The sequence below is a fragment of the Ictidomys tridecemlineatus genome, chromosome 1 (assembly GCF_052094955.1).
Source record: "Ictidomys tridecemlineatus isolate mIctTri1 chromosome 1, mIctTri1.hap1, whole genome shotgun sequence".
Lineage (NCBI taxonomy): Eukaryota > Metazoa > Chordata > Mammalia > Rodentia > Sciuridae > Ictidomys > Ictidomys tridecemlineatus.
Window position 1 is genome coordinate 179,831,918 of NC_135477.1, and position 17,708 is coordinate 179,849,625.

The window sequence follows — 17,708 nt, forward strand, 5'->3', positions numbered from 1 at the left end:
ATGTGTTCTGGGACATGCGTGCTAAAGAGCAACCTCCAAGCATCCTGGTACTCATGTCACCAAGAGGGCAGCCTCCCCTGGGGGACCTTGAATTTTCAAAAGTGAGCTGGGTTTGGGAGAAGAGGAAAGAAGGAAGGAACACGGTGTGGGGAGGGTGTTTTCTGCCCTTCAATCCTGGGAAGACAACTGGCTGTGGCAGTCCCTTGGCCCTGGGTGACTCCCTGTGTTCTCTCTCCATAGTGGTCAGATGAGCAGTGTGCATCACAGGTCATGCAGACAGGCCAGCAGCATCCCCAGACCCACCGGCAGCTGAAGGAGACACTCTATGAGACCATCATAGGTTACTTTGACAAAGGAAAGGTAATCTGCTCCTGCCCCTCCCCTCTCTGTGGGGACCCTGGCCACTGGGAAGGACAGTTCTCTCCTAAACCCTACAACCTATCCATCCTCAGGAATGGATAGCTCTCCCTGCAAATCCTAAATCTGATCCCTTCTTTCCATCTTCTCTCCATCTCCACTTGAAACCTTCCCTTACAAGTATCAGCATCACTCTCTTGGCTACTATGATGGATCCTAAGCAAAGTCCCTGCCTCCCCTCCCACCCTGTGGATCATCCTCCACTCAGAAAACATGGCATGATCCTATCATGAGACAAGTATTGGATCGTGCCATTCGCCTGTCTCATTGGGGGAGATTCAGTGACTTCCCCATTCCACTTAGAATGCATCACTCAGTCCTTCCCATGATCCACAGGGCCTCCGTGAGCTTGGCCTTGGCTGCCTCCTCTCTGCCTCCCTCCTGGGAGCTCTCTTCTCACCTGCTCCATGCCAAGCTCCTTGGCCTCAGAGCCCTGGCACTGGCCCTTCCCAGCTAGGAGCATTTCTCCTCCCCCTTCCCACTGGAAGGCTGGCTCCTGCCACCACTCAGGGCTTTGCTTTGGGTGTGACATCCCCAGCCACCTCCAGGCAGAGCAGCATTTCCCTGCTTTGGGTCACCATTCCTGCTTCTTCAAAGCACTCCCACCCTCGGACACCACCACATTTATTTTGTTTCTCTTGTTTATTGTCTGGCTCCCCAATTCAGAATGCCATGACAGAAGGACCCTGCCTTGTCCATTGATAAATGGCCAGTGGCCAGAACAGAACCTGACACACACAGGGACCAAGGACTTTATCCAGGGCAATTGAGTGGACTGAGTGGGTAGATGGCATGATGGCGCCAGTGTGGGTCTGCAGCCCACAAAGATTCTTGGTTGGGTTTGGCCAGGAATTGGGCAAACCAGCTACTGCCCAGCTCCAGCTTCCAGTGGCCAGTCAGGCAGCAGTAGCCCAGAGGCTCCCATCATCCCACAGGGGTTGTGGCCTGGCAGCTGAGCCCTCACCTCTGGAGCCAGATTCCAGGGTTTCATTCCTTGCTTCTCTACCCCCTACAGTTTTCTTGGCCTCTGCATGATTCCCATTTTCCATCCATCATAGTAAAATACTAATAGGACCAACTCCCTGGTTGTAGGGTGGAAATGAGGTGACAAGATCCGCATAGAATGTCTAGCTTAGGAACTGTACATGGTATATCTTGTACATTTCCATGATCATCATTGTTACCTGGCTCTGCCACTTCCTTTCCCAAGCCTCTCTCAAGCCTCCTGCTTACCCACAGCCCTGCCTCTCCTCTGGGCTGCAAGGTCTCCTCCGGTTCACCAGGACACCATTTCACACTTAATTTTGGTCTGTCCTGCTGCTGCAGTTCATTGCATCTGTCTTGGTCTGATCTCCCCACCGTCCTGGAAAGATAGAATGAGGTAATGTCTGCAGCAGGGCTTATAAATCCCCCAGCACTGGGCAGTTGAGAAGACCATCTCATAATTTACAATGCTAAGCCTCTTGAGGGCAGAGACTCTGCCATCCCTTGAACCTCCTGCCCCACTGAGTGTCAAAGTAAAGCTTCTGGTTTGTTTATTGGCTGGTTAAGTCAGCCAGGATGGGAAAGACCCAGAAGGACCTGTAGGGCTGTGTCCTCCTCAAGGCATTCAGTGCAGTCTGCCCTGTGCCGAGCATGCCAAGCTCACGGATGCATGCCAGCCATTATAATGTTTGCATGGTGCCCTTTGTGTTGTGCAAAAATAGGGGAGAGGGCAAGGGAAGAGGTGGTGCCAAAGCATTTGGGAGCAGAGAGGAGGCAGCAGATGGAGACAGCTCAGCCTGAAGACCACTTCTGTGGATGCTTCTAGAATGAAGCCTAAACTCCTTAGCACCCCATTCAGTTTTCTTTCTCCACACTTCCCAGGGAGACCCATTGCTATAGACACACATAATGGTTCTCCACTCCACATGTCCATCTTCCCATAACCTGGCGGACTCCTGTACCCCCTCAAAATACAACCGTTACATTCACTGATGTTCCGTGAGGGTAGAGATTGCATCTTGTCCATCCTCACATCTGCTCCATGACTGCGGATGCAGTGCCCATGAACCACCCCCAGAACCCCAGCAACAGCAGCTCAGTAGTGAATGTCTGAGGCTCAAAGAGATCAGTGACCATCAGAGGCCCCAGGGGACCTGGGAGGAAATCCAGGGATCTGACTTCCTGCTGTCTCTCCTTCCATGGTCTCTAGGTGATCTTAACACATGGGGAGTTACTTCTCCCCAACTGTATTAGGTGGGAAGTTGGTGAAGACTCACACTTGAGCCAAACAGCCCTCGCTCAGTGAGGGACATTTCCCCAACCTTCTTGTTCTGGGCAAAGCCTGTAGACTTGGTTCCTCCTGGCACTTTATGCATTTTATGGGGCTCACTAAGCTATCCGTGGTTTACAGCCGGACTCCTCCATGCGGCCCTTGGTTTTATGGCATATGTGGTTGCAGAGAGAGCATTTCTGCTACAAAGCTCACACTGCGTTTTGGCAACGGCCCTCTCTCCTCCCCTCCAGCCTCTTCACTGAGAGGCATTTTCTATCTTGAACCAAACTGCAGCCCACCCTGCACCTCCACCTACCTGTCTGCAGAGGTTCAAGGCCTCCTTTAGTCTAAGATGGTGGGTACTCTTGGCTTCTTACCTAAAACAGAGCAGAGAAATTATTTTTGAAGATGAGGAAGATGTCCTACAATGTAATTTTAATCATTTTTTAATACTCTGAAATCACCTCTCCCTCTGCCTCGACCTGCTACTCACTCCCACCATGAAGCCAGACAAGGAAGACCCCAGGACTGGACATCAGGGCAACTAAGGTCTGGTCTAAACTCCATCTCCAGAAGCTCTCTGGCTCAGGTCACTTGCTCCCTTCTTTTTGGAAGGTGGGGCCAACATACCCCTGCCCAGCCTGCACCCTGCTGGGGCATCACAGGAGGAGTGGAGTTGGAGTGACAGCCCCAGGCTGGCATGCCCTCTCTGCTACTGGGCAGGCTCTTGACTGGGGCGGGCTCTTGCCTCCCTGAGCCTCCAGTCTCACCTGGCCATGAGGGGCCTGTTAGTTCCTCCCAGGGTGGTTAGAAGAAGCAGAGAGCATGGGAAAAGTAATTAGCCTACTCCATTATTCATCAAGAAACTAGAATGAGAGGCCAGGGAAAGGCCATTCTTGCCAGGAAGCCCCCGGCTCCCTCCGTGAGGGGGGCAGGTCTGAGTGAGGCTACAGCTCAGTCTCAGGGACACAGCAGGGCTCAAGTCCCTCCCTCAGCCAAGGCTCCAGAAAGTTGGGGTCCCCATAACCTTGCTCCTGTGACCTTCCATAGATGTGGGAAGAGGCCATCAGTCTGTGCAAGGAGCTGGCTGAACAGTACGAGATGGAGATCTTCGACTACGAGCTGCTCAGCCAGAACCTGGTAAGGTGCCCTGGCCCTGGGGTAGGCCGACTGCCCTGGAGGCTGCTCACGGCCTCCTCTCCCCACAGATGTTGCAGAGGAGGAGGCAGGAGGCCAGGCGGGTTAGGAAACCAGAAGAAGAATGGAGGTGGGGCCTGAGTGAGCCTGGGCCGAGTGTCTCTTCCCATTGTTTGGATGGAGCGTTAAGTACCTATGTAGCACTGGGGCAGCTGCTGCTGCTGTGAACATGTTCAACACTGCTACATTTGCAAAAAACACTCCCACAAATCACTAAACCAATTAAATAAAAACACTTATTTGTGCTTTTTGATGAGCAGATAAATCACATTAAAATGCTCCCCAACTGGCTTTTCCCTCAGAAGCATGTCAAGGCCCAGGACTTGGTAGGGAGTAGAAAGTGGAGGAGCCAGACTGTCCTGCCTGTGCCGCAGAAGCCAGGACATGGCGGGGAGTTGGCCTCTACAGGGAAAAGGCAGAGCACTCACCTGCTCCTTGTCCTGTCCATACCCCACAAATTTCCTGGATGCCCGAGTGCCAGGGCTTCAGGGCCTCTTCCAGTTCACTGAGACAAGCCAGTCTAGGTGTTTCTAGAAAATGATAAAACGAGAGTCTGAATGTCAAGAGAGAAATGATAGCTTTTTTTGAGGGGAGGTTGCAGATATGATGAGCTAGTTAAAAACAACTAAGCTGTTAGCTGCTTTAAGACACGTAAGATATGTTGCAAATACACACAGAGGTGCTTGCACTGGGAGACCCTTAATACCTGCCCCTTGGGCATATCTGCATAGGTGATTGTGGACATGAAAGCACACATGACTTCCAGACACGTGCCTTCATGCACAAACACACACACACAAACACACACACACACACACACACACACACTTCTGTTACACACCCCTACACAGAGCCCTGGGCCCCCAGGCTACTGTCTAGATCCACATGATAAGTTGAAATTACCAGTGATTATGAGGCGCGCATGTGTGTATGTGTGTGTGTGTGTGTTGTGTGTGTGTGTGTGTGCGCGCATGTGCACCTGTAGGCATGCAGGTCGCATCAGGGTTTCTATAGGGCCAACAGCCATTGTAAGATGCCATGAAGTGTAAGGTAAGATGGTTTTGGAGATGTCAATATATAAGAAATACACACCTCAAGTGCACATACACAGGAAGACATCTGCATCCAGAGACACTCATCCATTTGTGTATCCTCACAAGCATACACCAAGTGTGGGCAGAGTTTGAGCATGGTCACCATGGTGGGGCCCCGGGAAGTAGCTGCCTGGACTCAGTTCCGTACTTCCTGGTTAAATTGAAGTGCCCTTGGTTTAGCTGCAAACTGGAGGGACTTGTGGGATGGTTATGAGGAGATGCAGGTAAATAAATGAGCGCAGGTGGAGCCCAGGACCTGGTTTGCTGTGCACAGAGCTATCCTATTAGATTACAGACACAGCCACAGGTGCGCCGTTTTGTGCACCCAGCATGTCGGTCTTGACTGTGGCCTCTTTGGGTGGAAGGTACCTTGGATGCGCATCTGTGATGTCACAGCCTGTGTTTTCTTCTTCCAGATCCAGCAGGCAAAATTTTATGAGAACATCATGAAAATCCTCAGGCCCAAGCCAGACTACTTTGCCGTTGGCTACTACGGCCAGGGATTCCCCTCCTTTCTGCGGGTGAGTTTGCAGGAAGCTCTGGCTAGGGAAGCAGGATGGTGGCATTTCAGGTGTCTCTTTGTCCTTTGAGGATTCGCTCCTGCTCATATAGAAGCTCACAGTTCAGAAGCCAAGCTTTCCTCTGTCCCGAGTGCTGCCACCACCCCCAGGAGTCCTCAGCCACTCTTCCTGTCAGAGCCACCAGCATCAGTCACCTGCGGTGTGTCTCTACAGCAACAAGGGCTTCCTGGAGAGGTTGTGAGCTCACTCTGTTATTGGAAAGAAGAATTCAAAGAGACTGGAGGATGAGAGCTGCCCAGGGGTCCGTACACAGCAGCTCTCAGGAGTTTTAGTCATAGGGTCTTGTTGCTCTTAAAAGTACTGAGGACTCCAAAGAACCTCTGTGTTTTATGCACATGTACCATATGTAAACTAAGAAAAAGATTAAAATAATTAGTAATTCATTTTAAAATAACAATAATAAACCCACTACCTGTTAACATAAATTGTAAAATTTTTTTAAGGAAAAATAGCTGTATTTTCCAATTTTTAAAAAATAAGGGAAAAGAGCAAGATTGCTTTACAATTCTGCAAAACTCCTTGATGCCTGGCTTCAGGAAAGAGCTAGATCCTCATCTGTTGTGGTCACACATCACAGAGCCTCTGAAGACCTCCGCCTTCTCCCGTGAGAGAGCAAGGGTGGGAAAGGCGAAGACAGCTTTTAAACTATTGTGAAACGGTTCTGATTTTGTGAGCCTCTGGAAAGGTCTTGGGGACCCTCAGGGTCCCTGGAGCATTGTTTCTGAACCACTGCGCGAGAGGCCTATTTATCCACGATGTGGAGGGATGAGGTCACCTGTCAACTTCCTTCCAGTCCCTGAGTTTATGGTTCTATTCTGGGCACAGGGAGAGCCCAAGGAAAGAGCAGACCTGACCCCTGACCTCACTCGGCCTACAGCACAGTCAAGGAGCTAAGTCACCATGGTTACCAAGGGAGTATGGTTACCATGGCGGAGCCACGGGAGTGACGTCATGAGCACCCGAGGGCGTAGCCAGGGAGGCTCTCCTGGGTGGAGTGGAGGTGGCTTCCCAAACTGATGTCACCTCAGGGTCCCCTGGGCAACCTGTTCAGAACATGTGTTCCTGGGCCCAGGTGCATAGGCTCCATCTCAGGGGAATGGGGTGAGGCCTAGGAATCTGGACTTTGCTTTCCTTCCTCTCTCCCTGCCCTCCTTCCTCCCCAGGTCCCCTTCCTTTACTCTATTGCTCTTAAAAAATCTGTTTATTTTTTAATTGATACCTTATCATTATACATAAAATCAGAATGCACTCTAGTCCATGCACCCAGTATAATTTGGTCAACTTCATTCCCCAATCCTTTCCCTTTCTCCCCTCCTCCCTCAATCTTGGTCCCTTGTTTCTATTCTACTGCTTTCCCTTCTGTTTTGGCAAGATCCCCCCTTTTTAAAATTCCTTTTTTCCCCTCTATTTTCCACATAAAAGTGAAAACATTTGACCCTTGGCTTTCTGAGTCTGGCTTATTTCACTTAGCATAATGTTCTCCAGTTCCATCCATTTACCAGCAAATGGCACAATTTCATTCTTCTTTATGTCCGAGTAGAACTCCATTGTGTATATATACCACATTTTCTTTATCCACTCTCTATTGACGGGCTCCTGGGCTGGTTCCTTAACTTAGCTATTGTGGATTGTGCTGCTGGCATTCGTGCCTCACTAGAGTATATTGATTTTAGTTCTTTTGGATAAATACCAAGAAGTGGGATAGCTGGGTCACATGGTGGTCCCATTCTTAGTCTTTTGAGGAATCTCCATACTGCTTTCCCAAGTGGTTGTGCTTATTTGCAATCCCACCAACAATGGGCAAGTGGACCTTTTCCCCACATCCTCGACAGCAATTATGGTTATTTGTAGGGAATCTGAACTTTTTTAAAAATATTTTTTAGATGTATGGACCTTTATTTTATTCATTTACTTATATGTAATGCTGAGAATCGAACTCAGTGCCTCATACATGCTAGGCAAGCGCTCTACCACTGAGCCTCAGCCCCAGCCCCGGAATCTGAACTTTTAAAGGTTTCCTGGGCTCTTCTGATGGTGCCAGGGTTGGAGGTCTGGTGTACAGAGGCCAGAGAGACTTGGGCAGAAAGACTCAGGGACCATTAGAGGCAGCACACCTAGCACAGATGCTTTCTAGAACAAGGCTTCTCGGCCTTGGCACTGTTGACATCTTGGGCCCATCCTGCTCGGTCGTGGGGACTGTCCTGTGTGTTGCAGGATGTTTAATGGCATCTCTGGCCTCTTCCCCAGTTCTCAGTCGCACTCCTCACCCTCAGCATGACAACCAACAAATGTTTCCAGACACTGCTAGTGTCCCTTGGGGACAGACACTGGTTAAGGACTGCTGATCTAGAAGAGGCTGACGTGGCTAAGGAAGGGTAAAGAGAATGTTTTGGGGAGCTCATGGCCGAAGCCAGGAGAAGAGGTCTTGAACATTTTTGTCCCCCCAGGCCCAGCCCACATCACATTAAAGGCCAGGAGGGAAACGTTGTGGCCACATAAACAGGACAGTGGGTATGATGGGGTGCAACATGAGGAAAAAAGTATTCTGGAAGCTCCACATGGGATGGTCTGCAGAAGATTCTCTGCGTGCACACTCTTCCCTTCCTGGAAGGAGCTCTTTAAAGAAGCGGCACACCCCGCTAGGTCAGGAGTTGAGCTCCTCCCTCCTCTGGTGGGAAACTGAGGGGACAGGGAGCCATCGAAGGGCCCACAGCCCCATGCTCATTTCATAAACCTTCCAGCCATGATTGGGCCACATCCTCTACATCAGGAGGCTCTGAGGTCTCTGATGGGTGTCACTTCCTTGCAGAACAAAGTGTTCATCTACCGAGGGAAGGAGTATGAGCGAAGAGAAGACTTCCAGCTGCAGCTGATGAGCCAGTTTCCCAACGCAGAGAAGATGAACACAACTTCTGCCCCCGGAGACAACGTGAAGAACGCCCCAGGCCAGTGTATCCTTGGACATTCCAGCCACGGTGCTGGGCATGAGCAGCACTGTGGGCACCTCAGCCCGTAGAGCTCAGAGCTGCTGCCCACCCTGGTGTGCCAGTTTTAGTGTTCCAGCATGGGATCCAAAGAGCCCATCTCAGTACAGCCAGCCCTCCGTGTCCAAGGGTGCTACACCCCTGGATTCAGCCAACCACAGACCAAAAATATTTGGGGGGTTAAAAACACAGTCTGTGCCAAATGTGAACCGACTTTTTTCTTGTCATTATTCCCTTATATAACAGCTCTTCACCTAGGATTTACAGTGTATTAGGTACTATAATGACTTTAAAAGTATTAGAAGTCATTTAGTAAGGCCTTTAACATGTACAGGAGGATGTGAGACTACTAAGCCATTTTATGTAAGAGATTTGAACATCCTGGGATTTTAGTATCTGCTGGAACCAACCCTCGGGTGTACGGAGGATGACTGTGCACTCTGAATGCAGCACCCAATGACCCATGCAGTCTCTCCTCAACTGTTCGCTCTCATGAATACTCTGGAGTCCAGATTCTGCCAAGCATCAGACAACGCTAAACTTACTAAGGGGTCCTGTCTTCAGGGAGCTTAGAAGGTAGCAAGTAAAATAGACTCTGAACAATGAAATGCAGGATTAAATATTTATGACAATATGATCCTTGCAGGACACTGTGGGAAGGAGCACAGCTGGTTTCAAGGACTGAAAGGACCCCATATCGCTGTTACAATAAAACCAAACTCCTAAGCAGGGCTGCAAGGCTGTCCACTCTCTGACCACTGCTTTTCCCTCTGGCCATACCAGCTCCTTTCTGTTCCTTAAACATGCCCAATTGTCCCCACCTCTAGGCCTTCTCTGGTCCCTTTGCATAAATTGCCCTTCCCCCATTCTTTAGGCAGCTGGCAGATCCGAACTTGGCTTCCCTCCTGGCAGTGGCTTTCCTTGGTCACCTTTTCTAAAGTGGCCTTATCAGGACTCCCCAGGACCATGTTTTCTCACACTGTGTTTATTTCTCTGGAGAATCGACCTTCATCTGTGTTCCCCACGAGCTTCTTGAAGGCACATGAGATGAGGGTAGAAGTTGGCACCAAGAGAATGACGTTTGTTATGCCCTGTTCCTGCACTGTGGCCCTCGCCCACGAGCCCTGGCACCCAGCCCATGGCCAGGAGAGGTTTGTTGATTAATAGAAAGAAAGAGAAAAATGAGAGAAAACAGAAAGAGAGAGACGGAGAAGGAAGGAGGGAGCAGGGCAGAACCGCTGGCTGCCGGGCACAGAGCAGGGCAGAGGTGACAGTGCGTGAGCAGGATGCAGACCCGTGTTCCCAGGGCCAGGAGCCACACTGACTTTGGGCAGGAGGCAGGGTTCAGGGCTGGCTGCTGAGCCAGGAGCACCTTGACCCAGCCTGGCTCCCCTACATTGCGCCCTTTAGCACAGATTAAGTTACAGCCTTTAAAACGGATTGACAGGTTGCGTGGCTGGGCCCTTCAGTCTGCCAAACCTTAATCCAAATATTTTTCCCTGGGGTGATAAATATTCATCTGTGACCTTTTTATTATGCTTGCCTGCCCTTCATGGCTTCTCTGCCACGGGCATTTGCAGGAAGAGATGCAACTGGTGGTGGCGCCCGCTGGTTGCAGGAGAGGGCGTGGCTGCCGTCGAGACAGGGATTACACCGGGGCCTGCCAGGCGACATGCTGGTGTGGAACTGCGCATGCTCGTTTAACTAGGGCAGGGGAGGGGCAGGTGTTCCTGGACCAGGTCATTATAGTTGGGACTCTGAGGCCTGAGTCAGTGCCAGGAGCCAAGTAGAAAGGCAAAGGGAGAGGGCTGACATTTGCTAACTGTCTTCTTGGTGAGACAGAATGCTTTATAACCATTATTTCTTTAAACCCCATAAAATGCTGTATGATGGGTGTTAATTTTCCCTGTTTCACAGAGAAGGAATATGTGAGGCAGAGAGAGAAAGTAATTTGCCCATGGTTATAAAGCTGGTTAGAGATGGAGTTGGCATTTGAATCCCGAGATCTATATGTCTCTAAAACCGTGTTCTGTCACACCATCAGTTTTCGAAAAGCTGATGAATAGAGTGTGCTGACCTCTACCGTGCCCCAGCCCCTTGATACGCCTGTCTTCACCTTTCCTCATGACCATCCTGTGAGTGGTCAGCAGTACTCTCTGCATTTCGTGACTAAGAAAGTCAGGGCTCCGGGATCTTTAGCAGCACAAGGTCACGGTGAGGAAGCAGCAGAGCTAGGGATCGAGTCCAGGCCTGCTTTCCACCAGGATCTTGAACTCTTAGCTCTCTTGCCCTCACTTATTAAAAAGTGGCCAAGCAATTTACGGGTCTCATAATTGGCTCATATTGACACCCAGCTGGCAGAAGATGTTTGAAAGCAAAGGTCTCTGTAGGTCTACGGTTGCCACAATTCCATGCATGGATCCCAAGTGGCAGGAATGACAGGCCAGCTCCACCCATATTCCTCTGGCACACCTAAGATGCTGATGTCAAAGGCTTCCTGAGGATGAGCCTGGATCCTCCTGTTGGATCAAGGCCAGTGGCCAAGTTCAGTAGACATGGCCTAGAACCTTCTCTAAAAGAGGGGTGGGCAAGCTTGCTGTAGAGGGCCACATGGGGCATGTTTTAGTCTTCGAGGGCCATGCCCTCTGTGTCATAAGCCCTGTACCCTGCTGCCTGGCTGGAGAGCAGCCACTGCTGACGCACAGGTAGATGGGCATGGCTGTGCTCCAATTACACCTTCTCTATGGGCACTGAAATTTTGCACTTGCTCTGCTCTTCACACTTTATTATCATGTCACAAAATACTCTTTTTCTATTAGTGATTTTAAAATAAAAAAATCCATGCTTAGCTTGTGGACCATATAGAAATAGGAGATAAGCTGAATCTGAATCACAAATAGTTGGCTAGTTTTTGTCCTAGGCTGATCCAGAGTGACTCCCTCCCAGGGTAGGCTGGTGGCCACAGGGCTTAAGAAAAAAAATGGTTTTCCTGAGAAATGCTTCCATCGAGAGTGATCCATTTAGGTTCAACATTGCCCTCTTTCCTTCAATGTGGAAATACTCTAGAGGTAAAAACTAGTAAATCCCCAATAAAGTAGCCTAGAGTGAATTTATCAATGAGAGGCAATTGAATTGAACTTGGAATTTGGTTTTAGCCATTTATTGTGTGTCAAAAAAGTTAGAGCCTCTTCCATCAGAAAGCTTTCCCTCTCCGGGAGATGGGGTGGCAGGAGAGGGAGGAAGATGGTAGCTGAGAACTGATCCTACAGAAAGTACTGACCAGTGCCTGGACATCCAAGGAAGGAAAACAGCTTTCAACTAGGGTGAAGTTAGTCTTCGTGGACTCTGGCATTTGACATCTCCCTGAAGGGTTCACAGGGGAGGCACAGTAGTAGAGAAAAATATTCCAAGCACAGGGAATAGTAGACTCTGTTGAATATCCAGAGATAATGGTGGAAACCTGGGTTATACCCACACCGATGTAACTCTGAGAGCTAGCAAGAGTATCAGACCCGGGGATACATTTAAAGTTATGGTTCTCTTTGGGTAGAAAAGAGGGAGGAAAGCACTTGAATATCTAAAAGAAGAGATGAATAAAGAAAAAAATGGAAAGTAAGTAAAGAGAACAGTGGTTGGGATCGGACCAGTGAACCACTGATTTTGTTCATTTCATTTGCCGCATTCTCAGCTTCACGTGAATGAAGACAGGTCCAGAATAGCCATGACCATGACCTGGCCCACATAGTGCCTCTCCAGATCTGTGCCCATGGCAGGCATCACTAATCGAGCTTGGAACTCATTCCCACTAAGGCTGAACAAGACTCTTTACAATCCTGGCGCAGGATGTTGGAGTGCACATTTGCATGTTCTAATGCAATACTTCTCAGCTTTATGGTGCACATGAATCACCCAAGGATCGTTTAAATCATATTCTGACTCAATGTCTGAGATATGCTCTTTCTAACAACTCTGATGATGCTATGGGGCTAGCTGGAGGGCCACCTTTGAGTGACAAGTCTAAAGAATTCTGAGCATAGGGTTAAAAGACCCAAGTGCAAACCCACACTCTGTTCTTACAAGTTGTGTGACCTTCAACAAGTTGCCAGACTTCTGTGATCTCAACAGGGATGATTTAGGTTAAATGCCATCCAGTGGAATTGGAGATTAAATAAGACCATGAGGAGAGGTACTCTGCAATTGATGGGGAGCTATAAATCCATTAGATAGTGTTATTGTTAATGATAATATAACAATAATAATTATGATTACCCATCACTAACCAACTCTGTTATCAGGAGCAGAGCCCTGAGATAGGGTTGCCAGGTGATTGGCAGCCCTGCTAAGGACCATGGCGCCTGCTAACTGGTCACCAGCACCTTGTTAGAGGCCAGCAACATGCAGCTGATCCTTGAAAAATGAGATCTCCCAGAAGGAATGGCCTGTAAGCTCTCAGCTGGAACTGGTGAATTTGGGACTGTGCCTATGGTCAGCAGACCTGTGTTTCAAGTCCTTAACTTCAGGGACTCCAGATATCCAGTGTTTCACTGTTCAGCCTGTCCTAGATGAGCACCCACGGTTCAAGAACAAGCCAGTGCCTGACCAGATCATAAAGTAAGACCCAGAGCCCACTGGGAAGAGGAACAGGGGCGGGAACTCAAAAAGGGTGGCCTGCTTAGGTTGTAGCAAGGCAGCCCCAGAGCCCTTCTTTCCCTTGGCCAATCTGTTCCCCCTTTTCCTCTTGGGAGAAGCCCAATTAACAGGACTCTGTCCCCAACCAGGCTGAGACAGGAGGTGGATGGGAGGGCCAGGTTGTGGTTAACTCTGCAGCATAGCAAATCCTCAGTGGCATTGTTGAAATCACTGAAATGGACATAGAGAGCTGTTACTCAGGCTGATCCCTGAGTGGCCCCAAAGAAACTGCAGCCAGAATGTAGGCTATGCAGGTGACAGGAGGATTGGGGATTGGGAGACATGGTCAGGCAGCTTAGACATGCTGAGCACATTCTCCCAAAGGGACCTCTTTTAGCATTGGGTGAGTTTGGCCGTTGACAGTGGGCGTGCTCAGACTATGATAGAGGAACTGGCATGGAGGCAGGTATCAAACTGTCCCACACCAGATTGCAAGGTCACCGATGAGGCCAAGGGAGACAATCTGTGGGGCACTAAGCTGTACCCCCACAGCTGCCCAGACCATCCCCCACCTGTGTCCCAGGCCCAGGTACCCAAGAGCATCTGCATGTCTTAGAGTAAGACTTCCTCTCTGGGTGGAGCCGTCAACAGCAGGGGCTCCTTTGGGAGGGGAAGGGCCTCCTCTGCAGGGGGACACAGGCCCTGGAGCAGCCTCACTCTCGTGCCACAGTAGAGCAGGGGTTTCCAAGAGGATTGGAGCCCTCCTCTTGGTCAGGCTCCCACGGACAGGAGACAACAGCTCACAGTTAGCACCATGCCCTGCTGGAAATGTTGTTAGAAAACCTTGCTGGAGAGTCAGGAAATGATTTGGGGGATGACTATGACTCTTGAAGAAATCCCTGGAGGCTACTCCTGGGACACTGAGCACATCCCTCTGTATCTCTAGATCCTTTACTGGGGCCACAGGAAATGACCAGCCTGCCCCATCTGCATTCAACTCCATGGCCATTATTCTTGGGGTGCTGGGTTCTTATAAGGGCTTAAGACGATTCTGCCCTCTCAGTCTCCCCGCCAGGAAAGCCTATGCAAGGGTCACTGTTATGGAGCCCAGAACATAGATCCTAAATGTAAATGCTGCCACAAAGACTCTGCCAGACCTGAAGTTACTGTAATGGATTTCAGGTGCAGGGGCCAACGGGAAGTTAGCTGCTGGGCATGGCCACCAGGAGACTCACCTTCTTTCTGTCTTTCAGCTTTTACAAATCCAACTACGTGCAAAGGTTCCACTACTCCCGGCCTGTGCGCAAGGGGACGGTAGACCCTGAGAATGAATTTGCTGTGAGTATTTCCCCTGCCCTACGCTACCAGGGTGTGGATCCACCAGCCCAGAATGGGAGAACTTGACCCAAAATTGTAGAAAAGGAAACAAATGCCCAAAGGTTTGATGGCACCCATTCCCCTGCCTCATCTCTTTCCCCATCCCACATGTCCCCTGAGTGCCTGTCAAGTGACCTTATCAGTCACAGGACATTCAGGCACTTCAGGAGGTAAAGCCCAGATTAAGCAGAGGTCAAACCTTCCAGTACACACCAATAAGAAGCCACAATGATGTGGTCACCCCTTTGCCCTGTGTGCGAGTCCCTGGTGTGTGTGAGTGTGTGTGTGTGTGTGTGTGTGTGTGTGTGTGTGTGTGTGTGTGTTTCCAGCTGGGACCTGTCTTCCATCCCCAAGTCTGAGGCCGAAGTTAGAAGGTGCTTTGAGTTTCTCTCTGCTCTTTGCCTCTGTAATTCTTAATATTTTGGGAGTTCACCATCCCTTTGAGAATCTAATGAACATTATGGGCCCTCCCCACAGAAATGCATATGGACAAGTTCAATATTCCCTGAAAATTCAGACTCCAATAAATCCAGTTAGAACTTACTTGGCCTAAGTCCAGAGAGAGCTTCAGATTCACGTTGGCCGAGAAGTTTTCGGGGTGGGGCGAGAGTTGTTTCTGGATCTTGCAATATTTCCTCTGCTTTTGGGTGGATGGGAGGTCCTGGGGCTGGCTGGGTCTCTGCCAAGCTACTCTGATGCCCAGGTGTCATAAGTGTGTTGCTCTCCTGCCTCGTACCCTTCCCCAAACAGTCGATGTGGATTGAGAGGACCTCCTTCGTGACTGCCTACAAGCTGCCGGGCATCCTGCGCTGGTTCGAGGTGGTTCACATGTCCCAGGTGAGTCTGGGTTCAAATTATGGCAGACACACAGACAGCCACATTTCTGGCCAGAATCCAAATGCTTGAACTCTCTTATGCAGATGGCATATACTTCACCTCTCCACAAGCCTTAGGTTTCCCATGTCCTCTGGCAGCTAAGAATCTTGCTGTTCCAGAGGAAGGTCCACTGTGGCTGTGAGGATACCTTATAAATGGGGACACATTCAGGATGTCTTACTTATCGAATCATTCAAAACCCATTTCATGAATCCCAGCATCTGTCAAGTGCTGTTCTAAGACCTGAAGATTCTGAAATGGAGCTTGCATTCTAAAGGGGAAGACAGACTAAAGAGTCAAAATAATACATACTATGTTGGTTGGTGATAACCAAGATGGAGAAAAATAAAACAGAAAAGTGATGGAGGAAGGGTGGCTATTTAAAATAGCATGAGCTTCCCTGTCAAAAGGTTTAGAGCAAAGATCTGGAGGAGATTAGGAAGTGGCTCTGGAGCCAGAGCACATTTTTATCCAGATCAGAACAAGTGAAGGGTGAATAACAGTATTCTGCTTCTAGACCATCAGTAGGACCTCATCTTTTCTATAAGTGAAAAAGTTATGGGCAGAAGGGCGTGGTCTGACTGATGTTTTTGAGCTACTGGATTGTTAGTCTGGCCCCAATGCCCACTTCCTTTCCAGTGAGCCCGCAGCTTGGTAGCCCTCCAACCCTTTTTATAGGCATGGCCTAGACCTTGAGAAAGCTGAATAAGAATGAAATATAGAAACAAAAACTTTTGAGCATGTGCTCAGCTGCTCACTTGCACCATCTGACTTGAACCCAGCGACCCTGTGAGGCTGATGTTGTTCTCCCCATTGTACCGGTGAGGGGCTGAGCTGCAGAGTGAGCTCCCGGGTTGTTCAAGGTTAATAAACAAGGTGAATCCCAGATGAGCCACCTGGACTTGTCTCATTCTCTCCTTTTCTTCCAGAGTGACCCCAGCCTACCCTAGCACACAGTGCCCTGGAAAGGAAAGAAGTATGCATGCCCTTGGTTTGGGATAAGTTTTAGCAAGTGTCCCAGGCACTGTGTCACATGCTGAATGGCCTTATCCATGTAATCCTCAAAATACCCTGTGAGGTGCCTACTGTCAGCCCTCAGCAGGCCCAGGCTCCTGCCATGGCCCAACCAACCGCAAATGGAAAATACTCGGGGTAAAAATTATATCTGAATGGAATGCATGCAGACTCTTTTCTCTGGTCATTTTTCCCTAAACAGTGCACTGTAACAATATTTATACAGCATTTGCTTTGTATTAGGAATCATAAGTCATCCAGAGACCATCTGTGATATGTGGAAGGATGGGCACATACCAAATACTGTGCACTTTTGTATAAGGGACCGGGGCCTTCATGGAATCCAGTGTCCTTGGAAGGTCATGGAACTCATCCCTCAGAAATGCCAAGGGACATTATTATTAATCCTTTTTTTTTTAAGGTGAGGAAGCAGACAGACACTTTCCACCGATTGGTGGCCTCTGTCCCTTATTTCCAGTGGAGCCTTGTGCTCTGGCAGGGCTCAGCAAGGTGCCTCTTCTTCCGTGACTCCTGTTACTCTGTAGGCAAACAGGGAGCACATTCCAGTGCTCCTCACTCCTTGGCCCTTATCACCTCCTGATGGACTGAGTAGTTTTCCTATGTGTTGATTTTTAACATTAATAGAATATTAAATATAATGTGTTAGACAAGTTCCATCAGTATATCAATTCCAGGAAGATGGAGATTTTTCCTATTTTATTCTCTGCCATATTCCAAATGCCAAGAGTAGTCATAAGCCCATGATAGATGCTCAAGGATATTTAAGCAAATTGATGAGTTTAATAAAATGCAGACACCCATCGTATGTGAATTGCATCTTTCTTTGTGACCTCAGCATTATGAAATTAGGGAAGAAATAGTAAAAAAAAAAAAACTTTATTTTTTTATCCCAACATCTTCTAGTAGAAGGATTTGGAAAAACACCCCAAAAGTTGACTAGAACAAATTCATTTTTTGTGGCCTAAGATGAGTTACTAAGGACTTCAGAATGCCTCAGACTTAGAAGTTTAATGGCTTGCTAAGTGAATTCATTTCTCAGCCCATTTTTTCATTATATGAACTTGTATCTTGTTTCCTTTTCTTTCTTTCATAAACTGCCATGACCCCAGTATGGTTTGTATAAAGACATGAGTTCCAACGGCCTTGCTGTGTATGTTCTGCATATTTATTGAGGGCTTTTACTCATTGTTGGCCCTGAGAAATGTAGTCTTTACAATGAGCCCAAGTCTGGGGGTCACTTGAATCTACTCGGTCATTAATG

At 48.9% G+C, this 17,708-nt stretch overlaps 1 protein-coding gene across 1 annotated transcript in view; it reads left to right on the forward strand.

Moving 5' to 3' along the window:
- Nucleotides 1–17,708, forward strand: part of Dock2 (dedicator of cytokinesis 2) — a 406,997-nt gene that overhangs the window by 356,649 nt on the left and 32,640 nt on the right. The window contains exons 38-44 of the mRNA XM_005334135.5: nucleotides 241–360; nucleotides 3,725–3,814; nucleotides 5,382–5,486; nucleotides 8,356–8,497; nucleotides 13,060–13,141; nucleotides 14,413–14,497; nucleotides 15,287–15,373. Of these exons, the coding sequence (XP_005334192.2) occupies nucleotides 241–360; nucleotides 3,725–3,814; nucleotides 5,382–5,486; nucleotides 8,356–8,497; nucleotides 13,060–13,141; nucleotides 14,413–14,497; nucleotides 15,287–15,373 (711 nt within the window). The remainder of the gene's footprint in view (nucleotides 1–240; nucleotides 361–3,724; nucleotides 3,815–5,381; nucleotides 5,487–8,355; nucleotides 8,498–13,059; nucleotides 13,142–14,412; nucleotides 14,498–15,286; nucleotides 15,374–17,708) is intronic.